This window comes from Sorex fumeus, unplaced genomic scaffold (genome assembly GCF_029834395.1).
Source record: "Sorex fumeus unplaced genomic scaffold, SorFum_2.1 ptg000153l, whole genome shotgun sequence".
Taxonomy (NCBI): Eukaryota; Metazoa; Chordata; class Mammalia; order Eulipotyphla; family Soricidae; genus Sorex; species Sorex fumeus.
Window position 1 is genome coordinate 2,062,501 of NW_026606210.1, and position 17,562 is coordinate 2,080,062.

At 63.7% G+C, this 17,562-nt stretch overlaps 3 protein-coding genes across 4 annotated transcripts in view; all 3 read right to left on the minus strand.

Moving 5' to 3' along the window:
• The window catches only part of PARVG (parvin gamma), a 17,283-nt gene extending 7,762 nt beyond the window's left edge, over positions 1-9,521 (minus strand). The window contains exons 1-7 of the mRNA XM_056107026.1: positions 9,463-9,521; positions 8,011-8,100; positions 5,650-5,714; positions 4,143-4,245; positions 2,721-2,858; positions 2,038-2,153; positions 960-1,015 (exon numbers count right to left, since the gene is read on the minus strand). Of these exons, the coding sequence (XP_055963001.1) occupies positions 960-1,015; positions 2,038-2,153; positions 2,721-2,858; positions 4,143-4,245; positions 5,650-5,714; positions 8,011-8,089 (557 nt within the window). The 5' untranslated portion in view covers positions 8,090-8,100; positions 9,463-9,521. The remainder of the gene's footprint in view (positions 1-959; positions 1,016-2,037; positions 2,154-2,720; positions 2,859-4,142; positions 4,246-5,649; positions 5,715-8,010; positions 8,101-9,462) is intronic.
• PARVB (parvin beta) overlaps positions 1-17,562 on the minus strand; it is a 78,516-nt gene that overhangs the window by 34,064 nt on the left and 26,890 nt on the right. Inside the window, exons 10-13 of one of the 2 annotated variants that reach the window (XM_056107017.1) lie at positions 17,060-17,128; positions 14,239-14,340; positions 13,220-13,292; positions 12,794-12,873 (exon numbers count right to left, since the gene is read on the minus strand). In XM_056107017.1, the coding sequence (XP_055962992.1) occupies positions 12,797-12,873; positions 13,220-13,292; positions 14,239-14,340; positions 17,060-17,128 (321 nt within the window). In that variant the 3' untranslated portion in view covers positions 12,794-12,796. Of the gene's footprint in view, positions 1-12,749; positions 12,874-13,219; positions 13,293-14,238; positions 14,341-17,059; positions 17,129-17,562 lie in introns of those variants that run through there. The other variant, XM_056107016.1, reaches the window with a different exon arrangement.
• The window catches only part of MPPED1 (metallophosphoesterase domain containing 1), a 225,515-nt gene continuing 221,301 nt past the window's right edge, over positions 13,349-17,562 (minus strand). The window contains exon 7 of the mRNA XM_056107025.1: positions 13,349-13,360. The gene's annotated coding sequence lies outside the window, so the exon portion shown is untranslated. The remainder of the gene's footprint in view (positions 13,361-17,562) is intronic.

A 17,562-nucleotide genomic window follows, 5' to 3' on the forward strand; every position in this document is an offset into this window, starting at 1 on the left:
AGAAGGGAGGGGGAAGGAGGCCACGTCCCTGGAGCCTGGGCAGCTGAGAAGCTCAGCAACTTTCCTGCAAGTAGCCCCTCCCAGCCCACCTGCAGGTCCCTCTGGGCAATGTCCCTCCTGCACAGACCAAAGACCCACAGCCGGCTGCCTGGACCCCAGGACGCGCCCCCACCCCAACCGCAGGGTGCTTCCAGCACCCCAGGACCTGGATTCAGCCAACATGTGGTGAAGGGCTGCCTAGGGGCAGCTCGGGCATGAACAAGGGCCCAGGCTGCCCAGTGGCTGTTCCGTGCCCTCATGAATGAGTCCAGTGACCCCTCAGACCCCGGCTCTGAGCAATATGCAGTTGTGCAGGGAATCAGTGATTCCCCACAGCTGGTGGGGCCCACCTTGTGATCAAGGCAGCAATGGGGCCGGCTCCTTCAGGGTTAAGCAGAGTGGGCATGCCCCAAGGAAAGTGGACTGCTCTGACCCCGCCCCCAGGCCGCCCCTGCCACGCCTCTTCCCACACCACAGCCCCGCCCCTTCTCATATCATAGCCACGCCCTTCCCACACCACAGTCACGCCCCCTTCATACATAGCCACGCCCTTTCTTGTGCCAAGCCCCGCCCTCCCCACAACACGGCCACGCCCCTTCTCATATCATAGCCACGCCCCTCCCACACATCATGGCCAAGCCCTTCCACGTCACACCATGCCCCTTCTCACACCACAGCCACGCCCCTTCATGCATAGCCACGCCCTTCTCATGCTAAGCCCCACCCTTCCCACACTACAGCCACGCCCCTTCTCACACTATAGCCACGCCCCCGAACATCTCTCTCTCTCTCTCTCTCTCTCTCTCTCTCTCTCTCTCTCTCTCTCTCTCTCTCTCGCACACACACACACACACACACACACACACACACCCCTTAGCCCTTAGCCCCCTGCCTGGCAGTGGTCCTGGCTCCTCTCTCACCTGCTTCCGGTCAGTTGCTCCACCAGCTTCTCTGATTTCAGGCCACTCTTGGTGCTCTGGGGAAGGAAAGAGGAAGCGATGGGGTAACTCCAAAATCTTTGGCGCCCACGTCTGCCGCTGCGAGTCTCGTGACCCAGCGGGCTCTGAGGGGTCAGGTCACTCTGCCTCGCTCCTCCCACAGGGCAGCCGCACCCCTGCAGTCCAGCTCAACTGTCCTCCTGGAGGAACCCCACGAGCCTTGAGCCCTCAGCTCCTGGACCGGGTCTCCCTCTCATTCCCAGGCATCCCCAGCCTTCCTCGGAACCGGCTCGCGGGGGTCACAGAAACACACCGCACATGAGTCAGCACAGAGACACGAGTGATTGGATCACGGAAGGAGGGGTGGTGGATGGAAGAAAGGAGCAAGGGAAGAACGAAGGAACTAATGAATGGAAAGAAGAAGGGAAGACCGGGTGGATGGGTGGGTAGGTGGGTGGGTGGAGGAAGAAAGGATGGATGATGGATAGATGGAAGGATGGATGGATGGAAGGGGGGATGGATGGATGGATGAAAGGAAGGGGAGATGGAAGGATGGGAGGATGGAAGGAAGGGAGGATGGAAGGAAGGAAGGATGGATGGATGAATGGATGGAAGGGGGATGGAAGGAAGGGAGGATGGATGGATAGATGGAAGGGAGGATGGATGGAAGGGAGGATGGATGGATGAATGGAAGGGGAGATGGAAGGATGGGAGGATGGATGGAAGGAAGGGAGGATGGATGGAAGGGAGGATGGATGGATGAATGGAAGGGGAGATGGAAGGAAGGGAGGATGGAAGGAAGTAAGGATGGATGGAATGAAGGGTGGAAGGAAGGAAGGAAGGAAGGAAGGAAGGAAAGGATGGAAGCAAGGATGGATGGAAGGATGGAAGGGTAGAAGGAAGGAAGGATGGATGGATGATGGAAGGAAGGAAGGAAGGAAGGATGGATAGATAGATGGATGAATGGGTAGATGGATAGACTGAAGGATGGGTGGGTGGGTGGAAGGAAGGGTGGGTGGGTGGGTGGGTGAATATGGCCCAGGAGCCTCTGGCCGCTCACCTCCATGAGAATCACCTCCACCCGCACATTGCTCGGGAGGGCAAGGTCAGGCTGGAAGCGGGTGGCCAGGGCCAGCAGCAGGTGTAAGGTGGCCAGCAGGTCCTTGTTGAAGATGGCTGTGCGGGAAGAGGCAGGCGGTCAGGCAGGGGAGAGCCCACGGCCCCCCAACCCGGGTCCAAGGGCAGAGTGGGCCCCTCTGTACTGGGTGGGGTTCAGGAGGACACTGGACCCACAGCCCAGCCTGAAGACCTGCCTCGGAGACTGAGCGCGGGTACGAGCCCCCGACTGGACCTCGCTGGCCAAGGTGCAGAAGGTGCCAGCCAAGGCAGGGCTTGAGACCTGCGATCCCAGCCCAACCGCCTCGGAGGAGCCCTCTCACGCCTCCCGGGCTCTGCTGCCTTGTCTGGAAATGGGGGCATGGGACCAAGGTGGGCTGGGAGCTCACAGCAGATGTGGGTGGGGCGTCCAGCACCACAGTCTGACCAGCAGGGACTGCCGAGGTCATTGAAATGGGGCCATCTGATGAGGCCCAGGTGTGTCACGGGGCTCGGGACCCAGTAACCGCGGCTGTTTGGGGGTCCACGCTCAGGACCCCGTGCCCACGGGAACCTCTCTCCTCCCAGGCCCCAGCCTGGCAGCAAAACATGTGGGCACCCGCGCCCTGGGGCAGAGACCCCACGTACCGTCCACACTCCACTTGGGCGGCTGCTCCGGCTGCAGGCTCCGGTCGATGGCCTCCAGGACCACGGTCAGCTTCCGCCTGCGGCTGGAGGCGGTCAGCGCCATCTCCTCCACCTCCAGCCGGAGCCCCGCCAGCCTCTCTGGGGGAAGGGAGAGGGTCAGGAGTGGAGGGGAGGAGAGGGAGGACACCCCCCGGGGTAGGGGCGCCCCTGTTGCACTCCTGGGCACGTGAGCTGCCCCCTTGCCCCGCGCCGTCGCCAGCCCACCCCGCGGCCCCTGGACCCCGTGCAGGGGCAGTTGTTGGCTCCAACTTCAGAGCACCAAAGTGAGAGCAACTGGACCGTGCAGGGACACCAGGACTCTCCCGGTGTGACTGGAGCCCCGCCTCCCGCTGTCCCCAGGTGGCCCGCTTCCTCGGACGGGGCAGCTGAGCACACCAGGCACAGCATAAATGCGACGATGATGCCCAGAGCCAAGATTTGGGAGGGAGGGAGCTGGAAGCCCCTGCACGGGTCGGCAGGGCTGGGGTCCTGCATGGGGCAGAGGGCCAGGGGCGTGGTCTGGCAGGGGGCAGGGTCAGCAGGGGGCAAGGGGCAGGGCGTGATCAGCAGGCTGCTGGGGGCCAGGGGCGGAACCAGCAGGCTGGGGGTGGAGTCAGCAGGTGCGGGCTGGGGGCAGCAGGTGGGGCGGGGTCAGCAGGTTGGGGGCGGGGTCAGCAGGCTGGGGGTGGAGCCAGCAGGCTGGGGCGGGGTCAGCAGGCTGGGGCGGGGTCAGCAGGTTGGGGGAGGGGTCAGCAGGCTGGGGGCGGGGTCAGCAGGCTGGGGGTGGAGCCAGCAGGCTGGGGCGGGGTCAGCAGGCTGGGGGCGGGGTCAGCAGGCTGGGGGTGGAGCCAGCAGGCTGGGGCGGGGTCAGCAGGCTGGGGCGGGGTCAGCAGGTTGGGGGAGGGGTCAGCAGGCTGGGGGCGGGGTCAGCAGGCTGGGGGTGGAGTCAGCAGGTGCGGGCTGGGGGCAGCAGGTGGGGCGGGGTCAGCAGGTTGGGGGCGGGGTCAGCGGGCTGGGGGTGGAGCCAGCAGGCTGGGGGCGGGGTCAGCAGGTTGGGGGAGGGGTCAGCAGGCTGGGGGAGGGGTCAGCAGGCTGGGGGTGGAGCCAGCAGGCTGGGGCGGGGTCAGCAGGCTGGGGCGGGGTCAGCAGGCTGGGGGCGGGGTCAGCGGGCTGGGGGTGGAGTCAGCAGGTGGGGGCAGAGTCAACAGGCTGGGGCAGTTAGCAGGCTGGGGGTGGAGCCAGCAGGCTGGGGCGGGGTCAGCAGGCTGGGGGTGGAGCCAGCAGGCTGGGGCGGGGTCAGCAGGCTGGGGGCGGGGTCAGCAGGCTGGGGGCAATGTGAGGGGGGTGTGGGTGGAGCACGAGGGTCGCCAGACAGGAGCTTACGCAGAAGGTGGTGCAGGACGAGGCCGTCGAACATGTCCTCCTCCAGGCTCCTGACCACAATGTGCTCGGGCAGGAGCTTCGTGTTGACCCACTCTATCAGCACCTGCGGACCCCGAGGAGAGCAGCAGAGCTGAGGGCGACCCCCCACACACACCGTGCCCCCTGTCTGGCTCAGTGCTGTTCCCTCCTGCCAACTCCTCCCATCCTTCCCAGCCAGGGCCAAGCCACCTCCTCCGGGAAGCCCCCTAGGATCTCCCCCAGCGGTTGGCGCTCAGCCTCCGCGCCAGAGACCTGGGCACTGTGGTTTGTGTGTCCTGTGGGGTGTGGGTGTCTCACGCTGGCCTCTCCAACCCCCCCTCCGGTGAGTGCCAGAGGCTCGCCCTGAGGGCTGTCCTGGAGGCCAGCCCAGCCCACCTGCTCGTGCCCGAGGCCAGGGCTGCAGAGAGACGATGTCCATCTCCCCCAGGGGTTCCCAGCCAGCCAGGACTTGCTCCACAGCCAGGGTCCGTGGTCCCTCCTCCCCTGCCCCCACCCCCCTTAGCCCCGGGCACCCCCATCCTGAGGGGCCAAGTCTCAGGGCCCACGAGGTTGTCGGGCTGGGCCTCCCTGGCTCTGTGCTGCTCGGGGGCCCATGGTGGGGCCAGTGCAGGGGAGGGGGAGGCAGGAGGAGGCGGGGGGCCGGCCCAAACCCCCGGCAGTGGGAAAGGGGAGGGCAGGAGGCTGCGCTGAAGGGGAGCACAGAGAACCCCCACGAGCATCGGGCCGAGTGACCCGGGCCCCAAGCCTGCCCGCTGCTCCTGCAGCCCAGGCCAGAAGCCAGGGGGGGCGTTTCTGCCCACCATCAGCCCCCGGGCCCAGGCCACCGAGTGCAGGAAAGAGCCAGTCTGGGAGCAGGAGAACCCAGCTCTGACACAGAGGCCCAAGGTCGCCTGAGTAGTCTGAACCTTGCGACCGCTCCCCAGGACACAGGACCACAGGCCACCAGGTCATCACATGCTGCTGGTGTGTGTGCGTGTATGTGTGTGTGTGTATGTGTGTGTGTGGTGCATGTGGTACCCCACAAATGCTCCTGGGGGCCGGAGAGAGAATACAGGGGGCAGAGAGGCTTCAATTTCCGACACCCCGTATGGTCCCCGAGCCAGGAGTGACCCCTGAGCACAGAGCCAGGAGTCAGCCCTGAGCACCACCAGGTGTGGCCCTCCATTAAAAAAAAAAAAAACGCTATTTGGGGAGCTGGAGCGATAGCACAGCAGGTAGGACATTTGCCTTGCATGTGGCCAACCTGGGTTCGATTCCCAGCATCCCATAGGGTCCTTTGAGCACCGCCAGGAGTGATTCCTGAGTGCATGAACCAGGAGTAACCCCTGAGCATCGCTGGGTGTGACCCAAAAAGCAAAAAAAAAAAAAAGCTACTTGGGCTGCCATTTAGTGGGGCACCCAGCCTGAGGTCAGGGAGGGGTGTCAGAGGCAGCTGCAGAGGGGTCAGGGTGGCAGGACGCAGCCTCACCTTTTGCAACTCCTCAAATTTGGGATCCGCCCGAGTCGTGGGAGGCAGGAATTTCTTCTTTTCTCCTGCAAGCAGAAGTGAACTGTGTGGGGGAGTTTGGGCCTGTGGTAACAAACGCCACATGCACGCCTGTGTATACACACATATGCATGAACACACATTTACAGATACACAGACACCCCCAAAGAGACCGGCACACACACGGGCACACGCATGAGCACACACATGTCTGAACACCTGCACACAGATGCACAGACACACAACACCCATGTCCGCAGGTACGGTCACACAGATACACCCACAGGCATAGGCAGTAACATGGGCACGTACGCATGTGACCACACACATGCATACCTGCACACGGATACACGCACAGACCTGCACACAAGATACATGCACAGACTTGCACACACACGCACACAAGTCACCTGCATGCATTTGCATACACGGGCACATAGGCTCACACACAGGCACGCAGACATGTGTGCACAGGGATACACACGTATGCTCGGTTAAGGGACACACATGCATGCACACACATGCACACACATGCACTCACACACACACACACACACACACACACACCGAGCACCAGAGACCCGCAGTGACTTGGCTTCCTGGGTCACCTTGTCCACCACAACCCCATGCCCCTCTTTCGTCCGTGTGGCCCCCACTGCACCCCACCACCCTTCTCCTCAGTTCCCGGGGAGCAGGATTCATGCACAGGCTCTGACTTGGGGGAAACACGAAGGCAGAGACGATTCACCCCTGCACTTCACAGGCCTCTGGGCCTCTGCGCTCGGGTCTGGCTCAGAGAGACGCGGCTCACGGAGGCCCCAGGGGTCAGGTGGGCTCCCTGGAGGGGGCGGGAGAGAGAAGCCACGGGGCACCGTCTGAACCCCACGGCTTCCCCACAACCCGCAGTGCCAGAGAATCGCCTCCCGATGGGCATCGGGGAAACTGAGTCGCCCCCAAGGCTTCCCCGAGGCCACAGGACATGCCTCCCGGTCCTCTCTCTACCCAGCGGGAAACTTTTCCTAGAAGTTCTGGAAAACCTTTGCGACCTGCCCAACCCCATGTCGTCTGATAAGGAGAGACTCCTAGGCGCCCAACGCGGTCTGTGCGTGGGGAGTGCATGAGCGCGTGAATAAAGGAATGAGGAGGTGAACGAGTGATTCAGTGGAGAGTAAGAGGCTGAGCTGAGTGAATTGCAGGTGAGTGAGTGGACGTAGGTGTCAGTGGGTGGATGCAGGAACAGATGAGTTGGAGGCGTGAGGGACGAGGGAGTGAAGGCAGGAATGGTCAGTGTGGGGTTGAACGAACGCAGGGGGCGAATGAATGAATGCAGATGCGATGAGCGCAGGAATGAATGAAGGCAGGTGTGAATTGGCGAACACAGGAATGGTGAGTACAGGCATGAACGAGTACAGGCATGAACCAGCGACTGACCTGGCGGGACGCCCCTCCCCCCTCCCCACAGCAGGGTCCCGGCCGCCTTGAGCCACGCCACACGCCCGCTCTGCCTGCCAGAGCTTCAAGCATCCCTAACTCAACTGTAAAGCAAAAATAAATATTTGCTCCAGTAACGAAGCCTGGAGTCCCAACAGCAATTTCCTCACGCTGCTTTCCAATTTCCAGCCGTTTACCAGGGAGGCCGCGGGCGGTGGCTACCGTCCGCCCTGGCATCTGCACAGACCGGCAGCCGGCAGCCCCCGGGCGCCCCCCGTGATGCTTGCGGGGGGGGGGGGGTCCCAGCCCGCACAGCCCCAGCTGCTTCCCGCCTGACAGCCCCCACCCGCCCCCGTGCGCAACTGAGTGACTTCTTGACTTCTTGACTAGCACACAGGGGCCACAGCGGACGGGGCCACACACAGGGACGGCACCACACCCGGGCCCCACCCACCTTGTAGAGACCCAACGGGGCGAGGAGGGAGCAGAACCACAGACACCCCCTCCCAACCCCACGACGGCAGCTGTCTGCAGAACCAAGGGGAGCCACAGCATCCTAATGGGGCTGTTCCTCATTCACGTGGTTCTGTGCCTCAGTTTCCCCAACTGTATGTAATTGGGGTTCTGAGAGAAAGAGGGAGACGCTGCTCTTCATGCTTCGCTCGGGACCCTGAACCTGGAGGAATGAGGCTTTGAACGCATGGGGGATAACTTCGTAGAAGTTTCCAGAAGGTTCCGGAAAATTCCAAAAGGTTCCAGAAGGGGGTGGAGAGGTTAGGTGTGAAGCAACAAGCAGAGGCAGAGGCCGAGCTGAGGATTTGGAAAGCCAGGCCAGCCCACACAGCCTGGGTGGCCCTCCCTCTGTAGACCCCCGCCCCCTGCCCCCCTCCCCACCCCACCCCCGTCTCTCACCTGGCAGAGGGGCCTCTTCTGACTGGCCCAGCTCCCAGGGTAGCAGCGGCAGCAGTGGGCTGGAGGACTTGGGCTCCATCTTCTCCCTGGCTGCGGGGGAGGGGAGGGCATCACTGTCCACCCCCCATCCACGTCCAGCCCCCCACGCCTGTCCTGGGGTCATTTCTTCCAGCCCACAGGGGCAGTTGGGCAGAGGCGGGACCCCCTTGAGCTGAGTCCAAGGGGGTGAGTAGGGGGTGTGGGCTGGCTGGGGTATGCACAGATGCCGTCTACGGAACAGGGCGCCGGGGCGTCCATCCTGAACCCCGAAGCTGGACAGGGAGGAGTGAGGGACCCTCGCACTGCCTTGCCCCCCACTCCAGAGGCGTGTTTTGCTGGGCTGGGCTGCCCCCACTCCCCGCTATTCTTTTTTTTTTTGCTTTTTGGGTCACACCCAGCGATGCACAGGGGTTACTCCTGGTTCATGCACTCAGGAATTACTCGGGGGACCCATGGGATGCTGGGAATCGAACCCGGGTCAGGCCATGTGCAAGGCAAACGCCCTACCCACTGTGCTATCACTCCACCTCCCCCCGCTATTCTGTTTTATTTTTACTCTTGTGGGTTTTTTTTTTTTTTGCTTTTTGGGTCACACCCAGTCATACCCAGGGGTTCCTCCTGGTTCTGCACTCAAGAATCACTCCTGGCGGTGCTTAGGGGACCATATGGGATGCTGGGAATCAAGTCCGTGTTGGCCGCGTGCAAGGCAAACGCCTTCCCGGCTATGCTATGGCTCCAGCCCCTGCCCCCCATTTTTAATGGGTGTGTGGAGGGGTCTCGGGGCACAGAGGGTGACCTTTACCACGCGGATGCGTCCCTCCTCCTGCGGGTGGCCCTGGGATGTCTCCTTCCTGCCCCCACTTCCCCTCATCTGCCCGCTGCCTCCCTCTCTCCGGGCCCCAGGGCCTTCCCCGAGGGTCGGGCAGCAGATGGGGGTCCCACTCAACTCCTGGGGAGATGGTGGTGCTTGTATGCAAGAGCCCCCCACAGCAACCTGGGGAGCCCGGGGTACTCCCGGAGCGGGGAGTGGGCAGCCCTGTGCCCCCCACCCTGCTGCTGCCTCCGGAAGCAGGACCCGACCGAGGTTGCAGGGAGAAGGAAGGGCGGCCTGGGGGGGGGGGGCCCGCGGGTTTCAGCACTTTTGTGCCCTGGCTGTGGGGGCTGGCAAGCCCTGCCCTCTCTGGCCGTGCTCGGCCCCAGACCCTCCAGGCAGCCACGGGCGGGGGGGGGGGGGCCTGGGAGTCGCCCCCAGACATCAGCAGTCCCCAGACTCCCCCCAGTCTCAGAGAAAAGACGCGGCTGGGGTGCCCGGGGGCTCCGGGAGGGGGCAGGCATCAGGCTCGGGGCAAGGACCCCCCCACACGCACCGCACATCCCAGCCTCAGACACAGACAGTAGCTCCCGGGGCCTCACCTGGGCACGTCCTCCGGCTGGGAGACGGAGCCCCAGAGCCGAACTCTGACAGGTTCCGCTTCCCCCACCGCAGCCGCTCACTTCCTGCAGTGCCCTGGGCGCGAGCGCGGGGCCTGCTGGGCCCGGGGTAGGCGCCGCCCCCCTCCACCCACGGGAGCCGCTGCAGCTTGGCCCGGCCTCGCCACCCCCTCATCACCTGCCCCTCTGGCCTGAAGCGCCCAGTCAGCCAGCCCTGAAAGTGACCAGGGCAGCAGAAAACCCGGTTGTCAGCTGTCTCTCGAAGAAGCAGGAAAGACTGGGTATTCCCGTCCACCCGTCCTTCCGTCCATCCTCCATCACCCAGCCTCCCTCCATCCCTCCATCCGCCTTCTCATCCACTCTTCCATTCATCAATCCATCCACCATCCATCCACTCATCCACACTTCATCAATCCATCCTTCACTCCTCCCATCATCCTTTATTCTATCCATCCATCTATCCACTATCCATCCATTCACATCCATCCTTCCATCCATTCATCCTCCCATCCATCCATCCATCCACCATCTATCCATCCTTCCATCCATCCATCCATCCTTCTATCCATCCATGCTTCCAACCATCTATCCACTATCCATCCATCCACCATCCATCCTCCCATCCATCCATCCACCATCCATCCATCCTTCCATCCATCTATCCACTATCCATCCATTCACCATCCATCCATCCAACATCCATCCATCCTTCTATTCATCCATCCTTCCATCCATTCATCCTTCCATCCATCCTTCCATCCATTCATCCTCCCATCCATCCATCCACCATCCATCCACCCATCCTTCCATCCATTCATCCTCCCATCCATCCATCCATCCATCCACCATCCATCCTTCCTTCCTTCCACCCATCCATCCATCCATCCGTTCTTCCATCAATCCACCCTTCATTCCTTCCATCCATCCTTCATCCCATCCATCCACACCACCCACCCATCCGTCCAACCCTCCTTCCTTCCACCCACCCTCCGTCCTCCATCCCCTCCCCCACCCCTTGAGCTTGGGCTTCAGTCCAGCTGCCTTCTTCCTGGGCTTCGGAGCTGAAACCCTCACAATCCCTTCTTTCTCCAGCTCTGTGGAGCCTCAAATTCGGCTGAAGGCGGGGCCCCCCAAAACACCACGGGGCCTTAGGAAGGGACCCTGGTAGGAGAGATAGCAGAGCCCAGGAGGTCACTGGCCAGTGGGGGCCTCTCTAGGACATACTCCCACATCGAGTGTCCATCCTTTATACTGTCTGTGCCTCTTACCCTCCACCTCGGACCCCTGGTCTCAGCCTGTGGGGTGCTCCTCTCCACACAAGGCTGCGTCCATGCAGGAATCAGGGGTCCCGCCACCCACCTGGGCTGGCCCCCAGCCACCCAAGACCCAACCCTGCTGGTGGGGACCAGCCGCCTGGGGCAGCAGCCCTGCCCACCTCTTGTTTGATGTTGCTGGGGGCAGTATGTGGGGTCCGGGCTGAAACCCGGGGCTCCTGCATGCAGAAGCCCCTCCAATCCGGCCCCTCGGGGCTCACAACTGCCTCCACCCACCGAGCAGCCCTGGCCCGAGCCGAGTCTAGCGCAGTATGACGACACCGTATCGGGGCTTAGTGGCTTTTATTGAATATGCAAAACTCCCGAAGCAAACACGGCTCCAAACAAGGACAGAGGCAGAGTGAGCTGGGAGCGAGCCGAGAGCCCACGGGAGCCGAGGCTTCCCACGCAGCTCTGCCGGCCGCCAGGAGCGGGGACACACGGGGGCCTGTGGGAGCCCCGGGCCGGCGAGAAGGGGGCTTTGCCAGCTGCAGACGGACCCCCAAGGCTGCTGGACCGGCGACCCTGGCGTCCCCGCTCAGGACACAGGAGTGGGGCGTGGAGGGGGCTTTGCTCTCAGGTGGTCCCTCCGGAGACTGGCAATTAGCTGGACCCGCACAGCCATGAGGAAGCTTCCAGAACGTTCCACAGGCAGGGACACTGGTTCCTGGGACCCCAGCAGAGATGCCCCAGAGCCCGGAAGTCTCCGTGCTACAGCAGCAGGGACCGGGCTGAGCACACGTCCTTCCAGATGGTTCTGAGAGCCCTAAGGGGCCACTGCAGTCAGGGGGGACGTGAGGGTGCCATGCCGGGGAGGCAGCCCGGGGGTACCCACAGCATCCAACCAACTTGGTCTGTCCCGGTTGGCACGGTGGGGGTGGGAGGCATTCTAGAACAATCCCAGCCTCGCCACAGGCCCCGGGCAGGCTGGAGCTGCTGGCTCGGGTGTAAAATCCGAGAGTCGCTTCTTTCCAAACTGGCCCTGGGACAACCTCCATCCCCCCAGGCCCCAGGGGGACCGCGAGGTCGGGGCACCACGGAGGGGCGGTTCCGCCCAGCGCGCTGGTTCCGTGCTGCCTTAATGTCACCGCCTCCCGCAGGAGCCGCTGTAATGCCGTTTTAATTATTTCTTGCCCCTGCTGGGAAACCTCCTCCTCCGTCAGCGCCGGCGGAATATTAAACTGTAGCGGGGAAACTCGGTTCCAAGGGTGGGAACCGGGCGGGGGGGCGCGGACCGAGCGCGGGCTGGAGACCGCCCGCAGGAGTTGGGGTGGGGGCGGGGTGGGGGGGCGGTGAGCACGGAGACCACCAAGGAGCCGCATCCCAGCTCGGGGGAACCCCTGAAGCTCAGGGGGTGCTGGAGGGAGGCAGGAGAGCCCAGTGCGGGGCGCGGAACGCAGGGCGCACGGAGGAGCGCAGGGCGCGGGGGCGCGGGGGGCGGGATGGGGCGAGGGGCGCGACTGGGGCGCACCCAGATGTTGCGGTCTGACGCCTCAGTACGTGGCCACTTGGAGATGGACCTTCACAGTGGCGGTTGCCAGCAGGAGTCCAGAAGGTGGCCCCTTAAGGGGCCATCAGGACGCGCGTGGTACCGGGGGGCTACTGCATGGAAACCAGCCCCAGGGCACCCCAACCTGAGTCTCAGGAATTGGGGGCACCTGGAGTTAGTGTCCTCACACCCTGCACCCCGTTTTCTAGCCCTTCTGAAGACTCAGGGTGCAGGCCGGGCCTTGGGGTCGAGCTTCCTGGGGTCCGGGAGGTTCGTGGGCACCGGCCAGGACTCGGGGTGAAGGTGATGCTGTGACCTGCTTTAGGTCCTCGACGCCCAAGACGCAAGGAGTCCCCAGCGCCCCCCGGAAGGTGGGGACCCACCTCGGCGGGCCATTGGTGCTGGCCAGGTCCTGCCCCATCTCGGGTGCCCTGAGTGAGCCCCCCACAGCCCGGCCGGAAGGAGCAGTGGGCAGGAGCGGGCGGGGTCGGGGGGTGGTCTCGGGTTCTTGCTGTCACTCCATGTTCTTGTACTTGGTGAAAAGGCTGTACAGGACACGCAGGGTGGACTTGAGGTCCAGACTCACCACATCTGTGAAGGGCAAGAGCAGCGTGGGGTGGGGCCGGGACGCCCTGTCCACGGCTTCGCCCCTGAAGACCAGCACCCCCAGAGCGATGGGGGGACACGGACAGGCTGTTCCGTCCCTCGGGTCAGCATGGGCATGAGTGGGGATTGCCGGCCTCTCTGGGGCGGAGGCCAGCCTAGATGTGGGGTCAGGCCCTGACTCCTCCCCCCTCCCCCCTCCTCGGATGCCTGCATGCCCTGACCCCTCCCCCTGACCCTCTGACGCCCCTGCCCCCCCTGACCGTCCCCCTGGACCCCTTGGCCCGAGCCTGACCCCCCAACCCTCCGCTCCTCCCCGCACTGCGGGCCTCACCTTCGGGCCGGGCCTTGGGCTTCGCGAGACCCCCCTCCAGCATGAGCTCGAAGGCCAGGGACACGTTGTGGGTCTGCAGGGACAGGGCAGTGTGGGCAGCTGTGCCCGGCCGCTGGCCCCAGGAGGGAGGCGGGGACAGGCGGGGCGAGCCGGGCTCTCCACGGGGAACTGTGGACTCTGTCCAGGGGCATCTCCAGGGCCAAAGCAGAGCAGCCGACAGACCCCCAGCACCCCCCACCCTCCCGCTGACCCGCCACCCCTCCCCCCTCCCCCTCCCCCCCCCTCCCATGCAGGCCAGGCCCTGAGGCCACCGTGGCAACAAAGCTGCGCTTGCTGGTATTGGCGCCTGAGGGGTGAGGCTGCCCCAGGTCTGAGCCTCATCTTGAAGGAGCCCAGCGCCCCCCTGGTGGGTCCCACCTTAGGCCAGAGCCTCCAACCCTGGCCCAGCCGGTGGCCCCACAGGGGAAGCCCCGCCCCCACCAGCCCACCGGCTCGCAAGACCCCTAATGCTCGGTCCCACTGACCACACCCCGGCTCCATTATTCCAGGCACTGACCACTCCCTGGGGTCCACTGACCAGGCACTGACCATCTCCCGGCTTCACTGACCAGGCACTGACCATCTCCCGGCTTCACTGACCAGGCACTGACCACTCCCCAGACTCTACTGACTGGACACTAACCATCTCCCAGACCCTACTGACCAGGCACTGCCCACTCCCCAGCTTCCTGACCAGGCACTGACGGGCAGGCGGCCATGTGCGGTCACAGTCAGAGGAGCCCCAGCACTGGCCACCAGCATCTGGACACTGCCAGTCACCTCCTGCCCGCCCTGCCCCGCGTGGCCAGTACACAGGAAGGCAGTGGCCTGTCATGGGGACTCGAACCCCAGCCAGGGCCCCACGACCTCCTTCCCGGAGACGCCCGCAGCCCGTACCGAAGGACAGGGGTCAGCGCTGCAGAGGCCGGGGGCGGGGAGGGCCAAGGGGGTCATATGGGGGGGCCCCGGCGGGCACCTACCTTCTGCTGGAAGCTCTCGGGGGTCAGGTGGAAGAGGTGCAGGGGCACGAAGTAGCCGTCCAGCAGGCCCATGAGCAGGACCAGGTAGACGCCGTCTGCGAACTACAGAGGGGCAGGCTCGCACCCCTGCCCATGCCCGGCCCCACCGCAGCCCAGCGTGGGCTCTGTCCATCACCGGAGGCCCGGGGTCACTCCCTGGGTGGCCGAGCACCGGCGGGTCTGCACGGGACAAGCCCGGCCTTGCTTCCGCCTGGCTCAGGGGGCCTGGAGTGGACCCCCCTCATGGGAGTCCTGCCTCCCTTGGGGACCCCCACCCATAGGAGACAGCCAGGCGGGAAGCTGTGGAGGTGGCGCCCCTCGAAAACAGGATGGGGGAGGGACGCCGCCCCTTTAATGAAAGTCAAAGTGGACAGGACAGCCCCCGGGGCAGCGTGAGGCTGGCAGGCAGTGCCCCTGGGTCACGGGAGGGGTGAAAGTCAGGCCAGCGAAGGGGGGACCGTCCGCTTACACTCAGGAGCAGGGCCCCTGCGAGTGTCTGCAGGAAGGGTCCCCCGGCCCACCCTCAGGGTCTCCATCAGCAGCACCCCCTAAGCCCCTCACGCGGGACCCTCTCAGTGAGGGGGGCTCGGGGCTGGGGCCTGCTCAGTCCAGGCTAGGAGGCTGCGCAGAATCGGGGGCATCTCCCAGGAAGGGCTACACCCCTGGACATCTCAGATGCTGACCCACGGGCTTACAGAATGGAGAAGGCTTCACTCTCCAGAGGGGGGGAATACACACACGCACGTACACGCATACATGACACATGTACACGTACACAGATACACAGTACACGTGTACATGTACACGCACGCACACGTGTACATACACACAGGTATACACACATGCAAACATGCCCACACATGCATATGCACACACACACGCACACACACATACACAGGCATACGTGCGTGCATACATGCAAACATGCATATACACACATATACACACTGTGCATGTACACACACGTGTGCACACGCACATACACACAGTACTTGAGTTTTGGTCTCATTCTGAGGCTTCTTGACCCCAATGACCAAAGGAATCAGAAAACCCTGTTCTGGGCCCCGAGGCTGTTGCCTCTGCAGAAACGCGCCTCGAGGTATCGGCAGCAGCACAGGGGTCCTGCAGCGTGGCCAGAGACCCCTCCTGGGCGGCCAGTGCGCCAGACCACTGCAGGGGGCTTTCGGGGCCCAGAGGGACATTGGGAGACAACGGGTCCCCGAGTCCACAAGGTCAGGGCTGTGGAGGGTCAGTGGCCGTTAGAAAGGGTATAGGGGGCACCTGAGAGGTGAGGCGGGACCCCTGTGAGGATGCGGGGACAGAGTGGTCTGGTCCTGCGGGCACCTGTGCTCCCTCCTGGGAATGGTGGCGGTGGGGGGGGGGGGGGGGCGTGCATCTGTGCACAGACGCTCCCGGCCTGGGGAGGCGGCTGTGGGAGGGCGAGACGCAGAAGCCCGCGGGGAACCGAGCCCCCTCACGTGTGACGTCTCCCCAGGAAGCCACTCGCCGCTGGCGCTTGTCTGCAGACGTGCAGGGGCGAGGGGTGGCGGGAGGGGGGAGCCGGGCGGGGAGGGGCTCCCTTTCCGGGCTGCTGACGCTGAGCCTGAATTACTTTTTTAATTAGAAAGGCAAATAAGAGGAGTTAGAGAGACGAGCGCCGCTTCTCTCGCCCGGGCTTAAGCGGGATCAGCCGGTATTAGAGAAATCAGTTCCAGAACGCCGAGACTCCCGCTCCAGGGAGGGCCACGGTCCGTCACGCTGCGGGCGGGCAGGGCGGGCAGGGCGGCCGCCACGGTCCCCGCGCTTAGAGCCGAAGACAGATTTCAAGCATTTTCTCAAGGGGCCTCTGCGGAGCCTCCGCCCGGTGCCAGTCCAGAGCGAAGCCCAGGAGAGCGTGAACAGAGGGGAGATAGAACTCTCTAGAATATTCTAGAAGTCTAGCGGGAGGGGCTTGCACACGCCGAGGAGGAGACGGGGCAGGAAACTAGGAAGGGGGGGGGCAAATGGCTGCCCCTGAAACAGCAGGGCTGGGAGCTGGGCCCCAGGGGCTTCCTTTGAGATGGGGCAGGAGGGAGCTGCAGATCAGGGGGTCATTGGCCCGACTGGCACACGCAAGTACACACATGACCACACACACATGAGCACGCACAAAGAGCATACACGAGCACACACACATGAGGACATGCAAGAACATACCTGAGCACACACAAGAACATGCATAAGGGGCTGGAGCGATAGCACAGTGGGTAGGGCGTTCGCCTTGCACGCGGCCGACCCGGGTTCGATCCCCAGCATTCCATATGGTCCCCCAGCACCGCCAGGAGTAATTCCTGAGCCAGCAGGAGTAACCCCTGTGCATCGCTGGGTGTGACCCAAAAAGCAAAAAAAAAAGAAGAACATGCATGAACACACGCAAGAACACAGGAGCACACGCAAGAACACACATGATCAAACACACACGAGTACATGCAAGAACATACATGAACACACACAAGAACATACACAAGAACACATGAGCACACACAGAAGCACACACAAGAACACACATGAACAAATACATGCGCACACACAAGAACACGCATGAGCAAACACACACGTGAGCACACAAGGCGGAAGTGGGGGTCCGTCTACACCCGTGCCTGGAAAGGGGATCAGGATCCCCAGGATCTACCGGACACTGGCCAGAGACCTCTGCTGTTGTAGGGGTCCCGTGCGCCCCCTGCCCCAGGGCTCACCCGGGGGTGCCTGTGGGGGACCCGGCCCGGCCCCCCGCGTGGCTCACCTGCGTCTCCAGCTCCGTCACCTCCAGGTTGAGCTTGTTCAGGTGCTTGTTCACGAAGGTGATGAGGGACTGGGGGAGACGGAGCCGAGGCCCTGAGCCCCCTGCGCCCGCGGAACCCTCCACGCGCCCCAGGGACGGGGGTTCTGGTCCAAACGGGGGTTGCCCTGGGACCACACCTGTCCGCCCCCCAACGAGCAAAACCACTCGGGGGCGGCAACCCGACGGTCGGGGACAAGGAGAGTTTCCAGCCGCTGGCCCTGCCTTGGGGGCGCCTGGCCCTAGATGTGAGTCCTTCCACGTTTGTTGGCACGGGCAGCTATTGGCCACACCAGCAGTGCTCAGGGCTGGCTCCTGGCTCTGTGCTCAGGGATCCCTCCTGGGGGGACTCGGGGGACCCTGTGAGGTGCCCTGCCCGCTGGACCATCTCTCTGGGTCCCCAGACGTTACTGTGACTGGGCCTCGGAGCCCCCAAGAGGCAACGTGTGTTGCCCAGTCACGAAGGC